Source organism: Lissotriton helveticus, chromosome 3_1 (genome assembly GCF_964261635.1).
Source record: "Lissotriton helveticus chromosome 3_1, aLisHel1.1, whole genome shotgun sequence".
NCBI classification, from domain to species: domain Eukaryota; kingdom Metazoa; phylum Chordata; class Amphibia; order Caudata; family Salamandridae; genus Lissotriton; species Lissotriton helveticus.
In genome coordinates, this window is record NC_136061.1 from 63,729,339 (window position 1) to 63,747,412 (window position 18,074).

Consider the following 18,074-nt stretch of genomic DNA (forward strand, 5'->3'; position numbering starts at 1 on the left):
ACAAAGCCGTGTGACCTGGGGCAGGCTGATGTGTGGCCCCGCGACCACGTAAAAACTAAAGGCTTGGTTTAGAGTTTAGCCAATGATCTGCCTAGTTATAACTGCATTAGAATATCAGAGACTGTAATAAGGCAGGCAGGTTGCAAACAGAACACATAACCCCCCTGTAATATAAACGACCTAAATATAATCCAGCGACTGAAGCCGCACTAGTAAACATTAAATACATTTTTGCAAACAGCGTGCCCCTTATGTAAAGCGTGTAATAGAAGCACCCGTCATGCACAGCGCTGCAGCTACGTATGCACACTCTTTGAACTCTCAAAAGTAACTGACATACAACGAAATTCAATTCAAATACTTCTGTAACGAAATCCTGTATGAGCTGGCATCGCACCTTCTTCATCAAACAATGGAAAGGTGCATGCATGTTTACAGAAATAGAGTGGCAGTCTCATCGAACGTGGACCTATAGAGTATGGTGCTAAAATACAGTCAACGTTTGTAGACATCCGTGCAACTGACCACTGGTAAGAATGCATTATGAATACATCCGATGTTGCACGGATGTCTACAAACGTTGATATATATATATATGTATATACATATATACACACACATTATGTAAATAATATATATATGCATGTCCACACAGCTGCATACCCACATACACAGTGCTTTTATTTAACAAAATGCAGTGGTATAAGCCTATAGGTCCTAGGGATCCGTAAATATGAACAAGACATCCCAGTCCCTGTGAAACATAGGTTTCATCATCATGATCGACAGCCGCTGCCATCTCTCTACTGTCCATTGGTTAATCAACATTCTATCCAGAGGTAAACACAATCTGTACATCCCAATTACAACCCGCGCCCACTCTCTGCTGCACCTACTGGAGAATAGCTTTAGCTATGTCTCCTTTCTATGGACTCAATGTGTGTTTTTTTACCAGTGCACATGATAGTTTTCAAAATTCTACATTTTTAAATGAGAAATTTAGTAACGCTTTGATTTTACGACGAACTCGTGCTTTATGAACGTGTCTTCATATTCACAGGGACGGGTGCGGTGCCACGTAGAACGTGAGCTATGCAGACATAAGTGCAGTGCCACCAACCTTGCAATGTTTAAGACACACGTGCTTGCAGCGCCACAAGGCTTCAAACGTGCAGACTTTACAAATGCATACAGTCGCAGGGCCGCCATACACTTCCAATTTTACAGACCCGCGTGCAGTACCACCACCACTAGCACTACCACTACCGGTACCACCACCAGTACTACCACTACCATTATTACCACCAGCAGTACTACCAGTACCACCACTACCAGTACCACCACTACCACCACTACCAGTACCACCACTACCAGTACCACCACCACCAGTACTACCACCACCAGTACTACCATTACCAGTACCACCACCTCCAGTACTACCAGTAACACCACCACCAGTACTACCACTACCAATACCACCACCACTACCAGTACTACCAGTACTACCACTACCAGTACCACTACCACCACCACCAGTACCACCATCACCAGTACCACCATCACCAGTACTACCACCACCAGTACTACCACTACCACCACCAGTACTACTACCACCACCACCACCACCAGTACTACCAGTACTACAGGCACCAGTACTACCACTACCACCAGTACTACCAGTACCACGACCACCAGTACTACCACTACCAGTACTACCACTACCAGTACTACCACCACCAGTACTACCATTACCAGTACCACCACCTCCAGTACTACCAGTAACACCACCACCAGTACTACCACCACCACTACCAGTACTACCACTACCAGTACTACCACTACCAGTACCACTACCACCACCACCAGTACCACCATCACCAGTACTACCACCACCAGTACTACCAGTACCACCACCACCACCAGTACTACCACCACCACCAGTACTACCAGTACTACAGGCACCAGTACTACCACTACCACCACCACCAGTACTACCAGTACCACGACTACCAGTACTACCACTACCAATACCACTACCACCACCAGTACCACCACCACCAGTACTACCACTACCAGTACTACGGCCAGCAGTACCACCACCACCAATGCTACTGCTCACCACCAGCCATCAGTGCACAATTTCTACAGGCAGTCACGGCCATCAGTACATGCATCGATTGTTACACATCCACAATTAAGTATTGTAGCAATCTCAGTATGGTACACTTTAGTTTTAAACATATTCATGTAAAAACACAGCATGCCACCATTGCTACAATTATAATCTAACACACATAATTCCACTACACACCACATTAACACACTCCATAACACTTAGCAAAAATACATTACCATTTACAATGCCATTAGCTCAAACTCAAATAAATCCGAGCCCGATTGCATTTCTAATGCTTGTTTAAAGATGCCATGCACCAGTCCATGTTTCAATTCCTCAATTTTTAGGTCTCGCCTGTCGATGCGCATGCGCATCGAGCTTGCGAGCCTATTGCGGCTTAAACAACTTTTAACTGAGAAGCAAGGAATCGTGGCGATTCCTTGCAGTGCCCGTGACTTTTAAGCTCAATGCGCATGTGCATTGAGCTTAAAAGCGCGTGCACAGCCGCAATCGCCATCTGTTCCTCTCTCCCGCATTCCTCCGACAGCTTTTGAAGTGAAGCTTAGCTTCACTTCAAAGGCCCGGCTTCTTAACACCCACATGCCGCTCTCACCGCTCCGCCCCCTCCCCTGCCCACCTTGTGCATTTCTCCTACACCCCCTCCCCACAGCAATGCCCTCCGTCTCCTGATCTTCACTCATTACACTTTGTGCACTGACACTTCAAGTATTGTACAATACTTTGCAGAATACATGGAAATCGCTACAAAATCTAACCCACCGTGCTAGATGAGATACACTTAACGACCGAATACTGCAAGATAGCTCGGTGAAGTAACGTTCTTACTGCATAATGTTGTGGGCAAATCACCAAACTATTCTTCTGTGGTCATGCCGCTCTCCCCGCTCCGCCCCCTCCCCTGCCCGCCTTGTGCATTTCTCCTACACCCCCTCCCCACAGCAATGCCCTCCGTCTCCTGATCTTCATTCATTACACTTTGTGCACTCCGAGGCTCCATTCCATTTCTCTCGTCATTCACACACAGCTAATGTTAACCCTTAGCTCACTCGGGCACGGTTCTGCACTGAGTGCATTGTTTAACCTCACAATGTAGCAAATAATGAAGAGGCCTCACTGCAGCTTTAAGAACCTTCTGCACGCACGCTCTACAAGCACAGACTTTATTGATAAAGAAACATTTTTCCAGTTTATATTAAATTGCTTCACAAATAATTCAATTTCAAAGTACTCTTTCTCGCCATTATGCTGATAAACGCACTAGTCTACGTAAGCTTTCACCATTTTGTTAGGTAAGGAATCTCTGGTTGTAACTCTGGGGTTAAAAGGAATTATGCAGGAACCATACGTGGAGTTACTGATTTCCGCCTGCAGCCCCTCCAAGTGCCCCAAACCCATAAGTGATGTGGTACGCCAGTCCAGGTTTTTTATTTCTATCCTGGGACTTGTGACCTCTCTTAGCTTAGATTCCTTCGCTCTTTCTTTTACTCTCCACGTTTCTGCCTCTTTCACTCTCTCTTCCAACTCTCTCCCCCCTCTCCATTTACTTACACAAATCTCGCAGATACCCCAAGCAGCAGTGCCCGCACTACCAATCCTTCTGTTATGCCACATCTCTCAGCTTACAGATTCGCACTTTCTTTTCCTCTCAACGTTTCTGCCTCTTTCACTCTCTCTTCCAACTCTCTCCCCCTCTCCATTTACTTACACAAATCTCGCAGATACCACAAGCAGCAGTGCCTGCACTACCAATCCTTCACACACGCAACGCCACTCACACACGCAACGCCACTCACACACGCAACGCCACTCGCACACGCAACGCCACTCGCACGCGCAACGCCACTCGCACGCGCAACGCCACTCGCACGCGCAACGCCACTCGCACGCGCAACGCCACTCGCACGCGCAACGCCACTCGCACGCGCAACGCCACTCGCACGCGCAACGCCACTCGCACGCGCAACGCCACTCGCACGCGCAACGCCACTCGCACGCGCAACGCCACTCGCACGCGCAACGCCACTCGCACGCGCAACGCCACTCGCACGCGCAACGCCACTCGCACGCGCAACGCCACGCGCACGCGCAACGCCACGCGCAACGCCACGCGCACGCGCAACGCCACGCGCACGCGCAACGCCACGCGCACGCGCAACGCCACACACACGCGCAACGCCACACACACGCGCAACGCCACACACACGCGCAACGCCACTCACACACGCGCAACGCTACTCACACACGCGCAACGCCACGCGCAACGCCACTCACACACGCGCAACGCCACGCGCAACGCCACTCACACACGCGCAACGCCACTCACACACGCGCAACGCCACTCACACACGCGCAACGCCACTCACACACGCGCAACGCCACTCACACACGCGCAACGCCACTCACACACGCGCAACGCCACTCACACACGCGCAACGCCACTCACACACGCGCAACGCCACTCACACACGCGCAACGCCACTCACACACGCGCAACGCCACTCACACACGCGCAACGCCACGCGCAACGCCACTCACACACGCGCAACGCCACTCACACACGCGCAACGCCACGCGCAACGCCACTCACACACGCGCAACGCCACTCACACACGCGCAACGCCACTCACACACGCGCAACGCCACTCACACACGCGCAACGCCACGCGCAACGCCACTCACACATGCGCAACGCCACTCACACACGCGCAACGCCACTCACACACGCGCAACGCCACTCACACACGCGCAACGCTACTCACACACGCGCAACGCTACTCACACACGCGCAACGCTACTCACACACGCGCAACGCCACGCGCAACGCCACTCACACACGCGCAACGCCACTCACACACGCGCAACGCCACGCGCAACGCCACTCACACACGCGCAACGCCACTCACACACGCGCAACGCCACTCACACACGCGCAACGCCACTCACACACGCGCAACGCCACTCACACACGCGCAACGCCACGCGCAACGCCACTCACACATGCGCAACGCCACTCACACATGCGCAACGCCACTCACACACGCGCAACGCCACGCGCAACGCCACGCGCAACGCCACGCGCAACGCCACGCGCAACGCCACGCGCAACGCCACGCGCAACGCCACGCGCAACGCCACGCGCAACGCCACGCGCAACGCCACGCGCAACGCCACGCGCAACGCCACGCGCAACGCCACGCGCAACGCCACGCGCACGCGCAACGCTACTCACACACGCGCAACGCTACTCACACACGCGCAACGCTACTCACACACGCGCAACGCTACTCACACACGCGCAACGCCACGCGCAACGCCACTCACACACGCGCAACGCCACGCGCAACGCCACTCACACACGCGCAACGCCACTCACACACGCGCAACGCCACTCACACACGCGCAACGCCACTCACACACGCGCAACGCCACTCACACACGCGCAACGCTACTCACACACGCGCAACGCCACTCACACACGCGCAACGCTACTCACACACGCGCAACGCTACTCACACACGCGCAACGCCACGCGCAACGCCACTCACACACGCGCAACGCCACTCACACACGCGCAACGCCACGCGCAACGCCACTCACACACGCGCAACGCCACTCACACACGCGCAACGCCACTCACACACGCGCAACGCCACTCACACACGCGCAACGCCACGCGCAACGCCACTCACACACGCGCAACGCCACGCGCAACGCCACTCACACACGCGCAACGCCACGCGCAACGCCACTCACACACGCGCAACGCCACTCACACACGCGCAACGCTACTCACACACGCGCAACGCTACTCACACACGCGCAACGCTACTCACACACGCGCAACGCTACTCACACACGCGCAACGCTACTCACACACGCGCAACGCCACGCGCAACGCCACTCACACACGCGCAACGCCACTCACACACGCGCAACGCCACGCGCAACGCCACTCACACACGCGCAACGCCACTCACACACGCGCAACGCCACTCACACACGCGCAACGCCACGCGCAACGCCACTCACACATGCGCAACGCCACTCACACATGCGCAACGCCACGCGCAACGCCACGCGCAACGCCACGCGCAACGCCACGCGCAACGCCACGCGCAACGCCACGCGCAACGCCACGCGCAACGCCACGCGCAACGCCACGCGCAACGCCACGCGCAACGCCACGCGCAACGCCACGCGCAACGCCACGCGCAACGCCACGCGCAACGCCACTCACACACGCGCAACGCCACTCTTCCATTTGCAAAAAGAAAAATGTCTAACTATTCTATTGCGAGACCTATTGCATTTCCAATGCTTGTTTGTAAGGTGGTGCTTTGCCAATTAATGTAAAATGTCCCGTTTGCCCACCACGAGGCCCTGATTCTTATATTTTCTGGTATCTAGACAAAACTATGGCCCATCATATCTCTAGAAGTATGTTCAGTACTGGCAAGTGAATCCTAAATCCAGTAGACAACCCTATTCCCTTCAGACTCTCCACAAATAATTGCCTATCACAGGAAAACTTTATAGGTCAGTAGCTGTTGTTCCTGCTGCAAAATGTTGGCTTGGTATTGCATTTCGGTCTGGAACCAGGGTTGATTGACCATGTCCTGTTGATTAACATGCATTTAACCTTTCCTTCCATTAATATAACTTTTGTACTTCACAATTAAAGGATAAAGGATTGCAGGAATTCATTACTTATGTTAATCTTTTAATCTTAATACACAATAAAAACAAGCACTCCATAATCTTCTTCTGCTGGGTGTTAGGCACACATTGATGGTACAATCATTTTGGCCATCTTGGAGTTGACTAGCTATGCAGTATAAAAATAAGATGGCGATGGATGGAGTGCTTTGATATGCCGCTAATAATTACCCTGGGCGCATCCCAAGCAATTGTTTTTTGCCGACTGTTCCTCCTCCGATTAGACCCAGCTATATACAGATCATCCATTGTCCTGCTCCAGTATAAACAGTCAAGCCCAAACTGGCAAGCCCCCGGGGATCACAACGCAATTAAACCGGCTCTGACCTACTTGTAACATCCCATTATCTCATTTATTGCGGCTACTTTAAAACCCAAGTTCTTTTCATTGCTTGGACTCCTGTGCATGACTGAAGCTAAAGAGGATCAAGTGGATTTTAGGAATGTGTTTAAACCGCAACCTCCAAATCCACCTATGTGGGTTAAGGTACTGGTCTGAAATATTTTCTATGTCCGTGAATTTGAGAGCTCCTATTTGGATAAATAAGTTGGTTTCGTAGACTAGAAGTTTACCAGGCTCCTAATTGACTCCTACCCCGGTCCAGGAATAGCCATATTTAGTCCTATTGGGAAAATAAATAAAATTACCTATTTGGAAGAAATGAGCATTTAAAGGAATATTCATGCTCCCGCTTGACAATTTGGGTCCTGGGATGGGTAATTTATTCTGTTCTCCGCTTTCGTCCCCATAATATATTTTTGAAATAGGTAGGTCGGTGTTTATGCAGTTTACCTTAGTATTAGCTGAAGATTATGAATCAAACTGCAGTACAAGCCCTAGTCATTCCTCGCATAGACTACGGAAGCGTCACCCTCTGCGGACTCCCCCTATCAACAACCACACCCCTGAGAGCCTCTTTGAACGCTGCAGCGAGACTTATCTCTGGAGCAAAAAAACACTCGCATATTTCCCCTGACTTAAAATCCCTGAACTGGCTGCCTTTTGAAACCAGAATACATCTGAAAATTGCCTGCATGACACACATGGCTGTACACCACAACTCACCCAGCTACCTCACTCAGAAGCTGACAATATCAGGTGGCTCCAGAACCACTAGAAGCACAAAAAAATCTTCTTCTGAAACCTCAAAGATTCCGGAAGGAACAAACGTATAAACGCTCCTTTTCAGGAATGGCACCCAGGATCTGGAATGCACTCCCTCCAGAACCCAGGCTTATCTCCTCCCCTGAATTTTTAAGAAGGAAGTAAAAGCTATCCTCATGGCTAAATGCACCTGAACTTTTACATTGGATCTATCTGAGACTCTGCACCTATTTGTACTATTTGTTTATCTGATTGACTATGCTCCTTCATGTACCTACCCTATTTTGCTACTCCTTTATTACCTACATTTATTCTGGGTTCAAAAGTATGTTAATCTCTCTCGTTTTTCTTACCCCTTGTTTTTGTAAAGCGCTCTGATATCTGCAAAGATCTTGTTCGCGCTATATAAAACTTTCAAAATAAACCGACCCAAGGCATACAGTTAAATTGATCTCTATATATATATATATATATATATATATATATATATATATATATATATATATATATATGTATATATTTTTACCTCCCCTCTGTGTTCTTTGCTAGACTCCCACACGAAGAGCGAGCTTAGAGAATAAGGAAGAAACTCCTGTTCGAAAGTCGCTCGGTGCTACAATGAAAACATCTCCTGGGAATGGAACACTTGGAAGCAAGGCGACTGGTTCTACTAATGCTTCCCCTCCTCTGAGAGCAGGCTTGCTGGAAACTAGGTATGTATCACAAAGCTAGAAGTATGTGGTGTTGTGGACTGTTTTGGTTGAAGTGTCCATATGTGGTATACATTTTACTTGTTTACAGTCAGAATGTGTTGCATAATACAAAGCTTGAGACTCCTTAGCACACTTTCTGTATTTCGAATAGTATACATGTGTTTCCACCATACATCAATCATGCATTCATAATACAGCTTGAACGCAGGTTTGTATAATCTTAAACACAGGCATTGTGAAGTCTAGTTGAAACATGGTTTGACATGCCTTTTGTCTGAATTTGTGGAATAAAGATTAAAACCAACTTTGGCTTTAAACGAATGTATGTTAATGTGAAACATTACTAGTAGATGGTGTGGAAATGCATATGTTAACGACTGCCTTCCAGCTCTCTGCTGCTGCCAGAGGAAAAACACCATAAATTATTTAAGAAAATTGAATAGCATGTGTGTGCCCTTGAAAGTTCAACCTCGTGCAGCTGCATAAATGAACAAAATGATCACAGCTAAGTGGACAGCTAGCAGTTTTTGTGTTGGAGCGCACAAATTCTGCCTGATCATAACATAACGTGTATTTGTAACGCTCATCTTTACCCGGAGGCATCTTGGCGCTGAATAACCGTTGTTTTTGCAGCGTGAATCTTTCTGGATTCACTATGCTGTGCATTATTCCGCGGTCTTGTGGTTGGGTCCGGATTCGTAGTCTTTTCTTTGTTTTTTTTTTTGTAGCCCAGGTGGGCGTCGGCGTCACTCCCCTTTGGGTGTATTTCCGGTGACGTCGGCATGCTTCCTGCGGAAGCTCCCACTCTTGGGCGCCATCTTCAGATTCTTTTTTTCCGCGGTCGGGTCTGGATCGTTCCTGTTTGGGCTCCAGACATTTTTGGAGAAAGAAGAAAGAAAATACAGAAAAGACGGGGAGAAGTCATCTGAAGACTACAGGGGACTTCATTGACGAAAAACCGGCGAGGAGAAGCTGTTTTACATCGAGATCATCGACGAACACGCGACCAGAGAGGCCCTGGACGCTCGATGATAGACAACACGCCGTTCAAGTTCTGCCGTAACTGCCACCACAAGTACGCGCAGAAGGACCAGCACCCGGTATGCAACCTTTGCCTACCGGTGGACCACGAAAGCGGAGACTGCAACGCCTGTTCCGCCTTCGCTACCGAAGACCCTTCGTGTGAGAGAGAGGCAGAGGGTAGCACACGCCACCCTGCAGGGGAAGGCCCCGACTCCGTCCCTCTACGAGCTGGGGATGTCCTCCGAGGAAGAAGACAACGCTGCAGCCGAAGACGACAGCTACACGGTCGTAGAGACCGATTACACGAAGACTTCTGACAAGGTAGGAGACTCTTCGGCCCCCAAGAACCTAGTCTAGAAAAATCGAGGGCAAGACCCCGAAAGCGTCAACGCCAAAAAAGGCGGCGTCCGCGACTACTCCCAGGCCCAGCGGATCCTCCGAGAAGGAGTCCCCGGCGCCGAGGGCTGCTGATCAGCAGAAAACGTCGAAAATCGTCCCCGAAAAGGATCGATCGACGCCGAGGGAGAAAGACCCGAAACTGACGACCAGAGACCCAAGATCCGGGTCGACGTCAAACTTCGACGCCGAAAGGTACGGCGACGAACCATCCGCCGAAAAGAACGGCCGACCCATCCGACGCGGAACACGCGGCAGAGATGGAGAAGAAGAGAAGGCGCCTCGAGGCCGAAATGGAGAACATCATGCAGCGGAAGAAAGATTTCGATGCAAAGATGAAGGCCTTCACGATCCCTCACAAGACCAAGCCACCGGTGGTGGAGGCAGTCGAGGAAGAGTTCGCCGAAGTCGTCGAGGAACAAGACCAGGACGTCGAGGTGATCGACGACCAGGAGGAGTACGAGAATCCCTATGATAGTTACAACTATGGGGAGGAGGAGGAGAGCAGGACAGACGCAGACTCGACACCCTCTGACCTACAGGAGGTAGATTACATAGATGTCGACACCGACAGCCCGGAGGAGGTGGTCGACACTTACCCCTCGAGGCCCTCGCCGCCGGACGACATCGGGGCCTACAACTCGGTGATACAGGCTGCCGCAGCAGCTTTCAAGCTCAAGCTCGACGAAGAGAAGCAGAAAGCAGACTTCCTTCTAGAAACATTGCTCCCAACACAAACGAGGAGCCAGTTCCTTCCAATGCTCGAGAGCGTCTTGGCTCAGGGGAAGGAAGCTTTCAGGGAGCCCGCAACATGCAAGGCAGTAACTCCCAGAACTGAGAAGAAGTACAAGCATGCCACTAAGGACCCGGCCTACATTCAGGGCACGGTCTCCGCAGACTCCATTATCACGGCCACAGCAAGGAGGAGGGCTAACGTACCCACTACCTCGGGCCCACCACCGGATAAGGAGAGCAAAAGGATGGATCTGGTGGGCAGAAGGATCGAACGGAATGCCGCGACCCACTGGCGCATGGCTAATTCCAACGCCCTGATAAACAGGCACATGTACCAAATCATGGAGGGACTGGGGCAGTTGGTGAAGGACTTGCCCCAGGATGCCAGACAGAAAGCCGAAAAGCTGGTTGAAGAGGGAAAAAACGCGGCAAACTCTTGCCTTAAGACGGCCCTGGATGGGGCAGACACCGCCAGCAGGCTCATGATGATGGGCGTCATGGAAAGGAGGCACGCCTGGCTCAGGATATCCGGTTTCAAACCGGAGGTGCAACACAGCATCCTGAACACACCGTTCAACGGCAGCACGCTTTTCGGATCAACAGTTGATGAAACGCTCAGCCAACTGAAGAAATAACAAAACAGCAAGATCCATGGGAGCATTGCAGTTCAGAGGGAACAAGAGGGGCACCCCGTCATGGAGGCCCGGCGGGAGAGGCGGAAACCAGCCAGGTACATCACACCAGGCTTTCCAGCAAAGGCACCAGGCAGACTCGCAGACTCAGCAGGGTCATCAGAAGCAGTCCTGGCAGTACCAACAAAGAGGCCAGTCCTTTCGAGGGAGAAATGGACGGGGACAAAATAGAAGAGGGGGGCAGCAGCCCACCTCCAAGTGACTTCAAAAAAATCCGTGTGCCCGCCCACAAAAAAGACCCCAGGGGGCAGCACGTACAGATGGGTCAAGACAAACTAGACACCTACGACCACATGACACCAGTGGGAGGAAGATTAAGATTCCACCTCCAAGAGTGGAAAGAAATCACATCAGACAAATGGATCCTCAACATTATCCAATTCGGATACTGCATAGAGTTGGAGGGGAGGCCAACAAGCAGAAAACCAAAAAGAAAGCCACTAGCAAGCAAGCAGCTGCAGTGCCTTCAGGAAGAAGCAAAAGAACTCCTGCAGAAGCAGGCCATAGAACGGGTACCCTTCAAGGAAAGAAACACAGGAGTATACTCAACGTACTTCCTGGTACCAAAAGTAGACGAAACAATGAGACCCATTCTCGATTTACGGTTCATGAACAAATTCATAAGAACGCAAAAATTCAAAATGACCTCCCTGCAAGAGGTGCTCCCACAATTGCAGATCGGGGACTTCATGGTCACAATAGACCTCAAAGACGCATACCTGCACATTCCAATGAACAGAAAGCACAAGCTCAGGTTCACCGTCTGAGAAAGCCACTACCAGTTCACGACACTGGCCTTCGGTCTAAAATCAGCACCAAGAGTTTTCACAAAGTGCCTCGCAGCAGTCGCAGCGCACCTAAGAAGGCAAGGGATACACGTATACCCTTACCTGGACGACTGGCTGGTGAAAGCAAACTCATACCAGAAATGCAAGCTGCACGCACATACAGTGACAAGCACGCTCATAAGCCTGGGGTTCTCCATCCATTGGAAGAAATGATCAATGGAGCCAGAACAAGTGAAGATCTTCCTGGGAGCACAGATCAACACCTTACAGGGCAAGGTGTTCCCCAGCGAGAAGAGGGCGAGGGCGCTGGTGAAGGAAACTCGCCTCTACCGGAAGGGACAAGCTCGGACAGTGAGGACTGCGAGCAAGATCATGGGGATGATGGCATCATGCATCCACCTGGTACCGAATGTACGACTCCACATGAGACCCATTCAAGAATGGCTACAGGAGCAATGGTCACAAGCTACAGGCAGTTGGGAGGATCTAGTGGTTGTAACGCACGCAGTGCAGAAGGAGATGACATGGTGGACCATGGAGAACATAGCAAGGGGAAAGCCTCTAACGCCCCCAACGCCAACAGTGACCATCACCACAGACGCATCCCTGAAGGGATGGGGCGCTCACATGGAGGAGCTCAAGGTGAGGGGTCTGTGGACACCAACAGATGCGACAAAGCACATCAATTACTTAGAATTGAAGACCATCTTCCTTGCACTGAAAGCCTTTCAAACAAGACTGTACAAGCACAAGGTGTTGATACAAACAGACAATACCACTGCGATGTTCTACATCAACAAGCAGGGGGGCACACAGTCAGCTCCGCTTTCCACGCTGGCGCAGGAGATATGGAGATGGGCCATCCCTCTCAAGATAGACCTGCTAGCCATACACCTGCCAGGGAAGGACAACATACAAGCAGACTGGCTCAGCAGGCAGACATCGGCATCCCACGAGTGGGAGCTTAATGCTCAGGAGACAAGGCGCCTATTCGACAGGTGGGGAACTCCATCGGTGGACCTGTTTGCCATACGCCAGAATGCAAAATGCCAAAACTTCGCATCCAGGCAGCCCGAGGAAGGATCACTAGGGAATGCCCTATGGATAGATTGGTCAAGGACATTTGCCTACGCCTTTCCCCCCGATACCACTGATGCACAGAGTACTGAGCAAATGCAGAGCGAGCAACATGACTCTGATACTGGTCGCACCACAGTGGGCGAGACAGACATGGTATTCTCAGATCATGGAGATGACAGTGTGCACCCCACAGATTCAGCAGGAGGAAAGACTTACACTCCATGCAGAACGGAGAGGTGCTCCACCCAGAGCCAGAGAACATGAGCCTATTAGCGTGGCTCCTGAAGACATAGAGTTCGCACATTTAAGATTGCCAGAAAGTACCCTGAGGGTACTTCGGGAGGCAAGAAGACCTAGCACTCGGAAGTGCTATGTTGCGAAATGGAAAAGGTTCACAATATGGTGCAGACAAGAAAGACTCCACAATAAAATGAAGAAGGACTCCACAGTGCTAAAGTACCTTACGCACTTCCTTGAGAAGAACCTTAGCTCATCCTCCTTGAGAGTTCACTTGGCAGCGATAGTCGCCTACACAAGGGGAGAAACTTGCAGGAGTTTCTTCACATCACAGGTGGTGAAGAGATTCCTAGAAGGAGCGAAAAGGATCGCACCACCCAAGCGGGTGCCGCCACCTGCATGGAACTTAAACGTAGTCCTAACGGAACTCATGAAGGAGCCCTTTGAACCAATCCACAAGGCGTCCTTAAAGATGCTAACTATGAAAACAGCTTTCCTGGTTGCAATAACGTCCTTACGCAGAGTAAGCGAGCTTCAGGCTCTGACGCTACAAGAGCCCTACATACAAATACACAATGATAGAGTTGTGATGAGGACTGACCCACACTTCATGCCGAAGGTGGTATCTAAATTTCACATGAACCAGTCTATACAGATACCGAGTTTTTTCCAAAAAACGACAACTGCCGCAGAGCGAGCTCTGCACACCCTGGATGCCAGAAGGGCAGTCATGCACTACATTGAGAGGACGAAGGGACACAGGAAAACAAAACAGTTCTTTGTGTCATTCGCCAACAGTTACATGGGAAAGGCAGTAACCAAAAAGACCATTGCACGATGGATCGCACAGACAATTCAACTCTGCCACAAGCGTGCAGGACAAGAGCTAGCAGAGGGGACACGCGCCCACTCCACTACGAAAAAGGGGGCTACAATAGCCTTCCTGGCTAACACACCCATACACGACATATGCCTGGCGGCAACATGGGCTTCGGTGCACACGTTCACGAAGCACTACTGTGTGGACATACAGATGAACAAGGAAGCTCAAGTTGGACAGAAGGTGCTACAGCACATATTCAATACCCAACGCTCATCTTCCACCCAACCGCCACAGAGATGAGAAACCGCTACAAAATCTATGCACCGCATAGTGAATCCAGAAAGATTCACGCTGCAAAACTAATAGTTTTCTTACCTGTCGGTGTAGTTTTGCAGCTTGAAGATCTTTCTGGATTCACTAGCGAACCCACCCACCTCCGCCAGAAAGATTAGGCTGGAGAGAGAAGAGGTGGAAATAGAAAAGTGGAAAAGACTTTGAAGGTACAAAGCGGTAAAATATCACCTGAATAGAACATTGCCATTACTTCGGAAACGAAAGAAACACGGAAAAAAAGAACCCGAATATGGCGCCCAAGAGTGGGAGCTTCCGCAGGAAGCATGCCGACGTCACCGGAAATACACCCAAAGGGGAGTGACGCCGACGCCCACCTGGGCTACAAAAAACAAAGAAAAGACTACGAATCCGGACCCAACCACAAGACTGCGGAATAATGCACAGCATAGTGAATCCAGAAAGATCTTCAAGCTGCAAAACTACACCGACAGGTAAGAAAACTATTCGTTATTGTTACCCAACTCAATGGTACTCACATGTACTCTCGACTCCTAATGTTGGCGGAGCCAAAGCCCACTCCTGGTGGTCTCATATAATTGTCTGGTGACAGCTGTGCTTTCAAGTCAAATCATGAAAACACACAGGAAATGATGGTGATACGGTATCATTTATGATCTGTGCACTAGCTAAAACGGTCAGCAACTGCCACTTTTGCATGAAAAAATTAATTGTGGCCAGTTTGCTCCTCATGCCCTGCACTGATCTGAAGGGGGCGTTGGTTACTTTGTGCAAATACACTCAAAACGCTTTGGGCGGGAGGCTTGGACTGCTGATTCCAGGGGGTTCGCTGACTCCACTGTCTCCTTTTGGTCAAAGCTTTGGTTACGTTGTCTGTATAATCCCATTGTTGTGTAGCTTCTAGATCTCTTCTGAGGCACTCCAGCCATACAGCCAAATGGATTACATGCATCAATAGTGTTTTTTGTTATGTTTTTTTTTAGGTTCAAAGCCGTAGCCCCAATTCCACTGTCTGTTCAGTACTTCAAAGTTGCCCTCTTCTTTTTGGGACCACAGGCAAGAGTCCAGTCTTCCTGGAGTTGCTGAGTCCAAGGTAGCCTTCTCATTTGAGCCTGGGTCTATAAGAGGCCTGCTTGTCAAAACTTGAACAGCACTTCAGTAGTTGGGAAACTGAAAATTGGCTAGGCCACAACCCTTATCCAAAGGCACTTGGAAAAAGAATTGGACACAGTGAAGATCAAATGTATATTTATCTTGCTGTCTGTTGAGCTGGTAGATGGGAATCTTTCCTGCACTGGCCAAGAAACTCCTAACATAATATCACAAAAGATCTCGTTATTAAAAAAAATATAATAATAATTTTAAAAAAGCTGTTTTAGAACCATTCTTCTCACCTACCCACTACCTCTCAGCTGTTTGGAGCCTGGACACTGGTCATTGACTTGGGTTTCTACTCCGACTAGCAGATGTGGATTCCAGAGGTGCTCTCTGTTTTGAGTAAGCTCTAGTTTTAGGGGGTTGGACAGCTTTCAAATGGGTTTCCTGTTGGAATGTGAAACGGTGGCACAAAAGAAGTTTATTCTTTGCTACCTTACTACTGCAGAAACTGTATGCAACACCCATCTAGAGAAGAATGAAGCCGAAAGGGACAGAACAGTCACTGCGCTTCAGAAATGGATATCTGTTCTGCACCCTCATTCATAGAATCCTGGCTCATTTCATATGGGGCTAGGAATGTTTCTAGGCTTTCTGCCAATCACTTGGACAGGCTGATCTCCATCCACCACATTTCCATCTATCCACACTCAGGGGTTCAGAATAGATTCTTGCTTCCATGCAGTAAAACACAACACACATACTCTGCCTCATGCAGGCAGCCCAGATTTGCCTAATGGTGCGATGGCATACCGTCACATTGATGAAATGGACAACTCTACAACTGAAGGCAACAGGTAAAAAGACATGTTCATTCAGCTATAATCACTGGCTGCCGACGCAGCCAGTTCTTTTCACTCCAATTAGATTAGCAGTTACTCTTAGGAATGGTGGGGTGCACTTGGTGCATCTCTCCGGACCACAGTGCCCAACTCAGGTTCTTGGGCCATTTCACAGAAGGCCTTCAGTGAGCACTTGTGGTTGGCAAACTCACTGAAGCGAAAAATCTAAACATAGATGCTGCAAAAGAAATCACAGAAGTGCCTGTTTTTGGAGCCATGCAAGTGAGATGTCCATCTCCACTTATGTTTAAGGTCCCTTGTGGGTGGTGTCATGCCATGCTGCAGCCCTTGTGACATGATCTCCATGTTATCCTAGTACTCTTTGCCTGTACAGAACTAAAAAATAACAGCTGAACCAATTGGAAAAAAAAGGGTGTGCGGGCTCTGTGGAAAACGGCAGTTTTGCATTTTGAGGGAGGCAAAAAGATCTGCTTTTGTGATGGCGTACCTCCTAGTTTTATTTCGCTAGCAATCATTCAAGTTGATGTCAAACGCACTGGCCTTTGATTCTGCTAGTCCAGTTAGGAAGCTGTTAACGGGTACTCCTTAACAGAGAACTAGTTGCCTGCACAAACTGCAATCATACATTTACACAATGCCACCATGTAAGGTCGGATGCTGCTCAGATTTATTTTCTGCTGAGCACTAAATCTGCATTATGCCAGCACATTGGGCGAGATTGGAGTACCATTTGGATATTTTAGGCTTTCCATTTCTTTGAATATTGGCATTTCTAAAAAAAATAAAAAAAATAGCAATGCTCCTTGTTTACTTGCAGGAATGAAAAGCGGAAAAGAATGCAATCTTTGATGCAGGAACTAAACGAAGATTATCCCAAAGAGAATGATTCATCCACGTAAGTCACTGCTGCAAAGTTACTCCTGCCTCTGGAAGGTGGGGAGAGTAGATTATTTTGTGGCAGCGGGGACGTGTGAGTTATTCTCAGGAGTACAGTTGTCTGCACTCTAGATTTTTAGTACACCTCTATTTCTGTAATCCATGCAACGCTTTGATAGTTAATTGTATTTATATTTTTGTCTCCGATTTCTGCAGTCTCTTAGGCTTCTATTCATTCTAGTTTGTTCTTTCACTGTAGTTAACATTCTTAAAATGATAGCTGCCTGTGTACTACACTATTTCGGATTTAGCAAGCATAGTTGTGACTTCTCATTTCATGTTTAGAGTGCTGCTTGTAGATATTCTTTCTTAGGACTTTACGCATTGCTCACTAACTGGAAGGTAAGCATGTCACTTTTTTTCATATGTGCTCACTACTTTCATGCTTAAAAGATTGTAATTGGATGTGTCTTTACAACACCA

The 18,074-nt window shown here is 49.4% G+C and overlaps 1 protein-coding gene across 3 annotated transcripts in view; it reads left to right on the forward strand.

The window, feature by feature from the left end:
- Positions 1–18,074, forward strand: part of USP37 (ubiquitin specific peptidase 37) — a 396,132-nt gene that overhangs the window by 36,574 nt on the left and 341,484 nt on the right. For all 3 annotated transcript variants that reach the window (XM_078679235.1, XM_078679238.1, XM_078679236.1), the window contains 2 exons: positions 8,508–8,671; positions 17,533–17,610. In XM_078679235.1, coding sequence (XP_078535361.1) covers positions 8,508–8,671; positions 17,533–17,610 — 242 coding nt within the window. The remainder of the gene's footprint in view (positions 1–8,507; positions 8,672–17,532; positions 17,611–18,074) is intronic.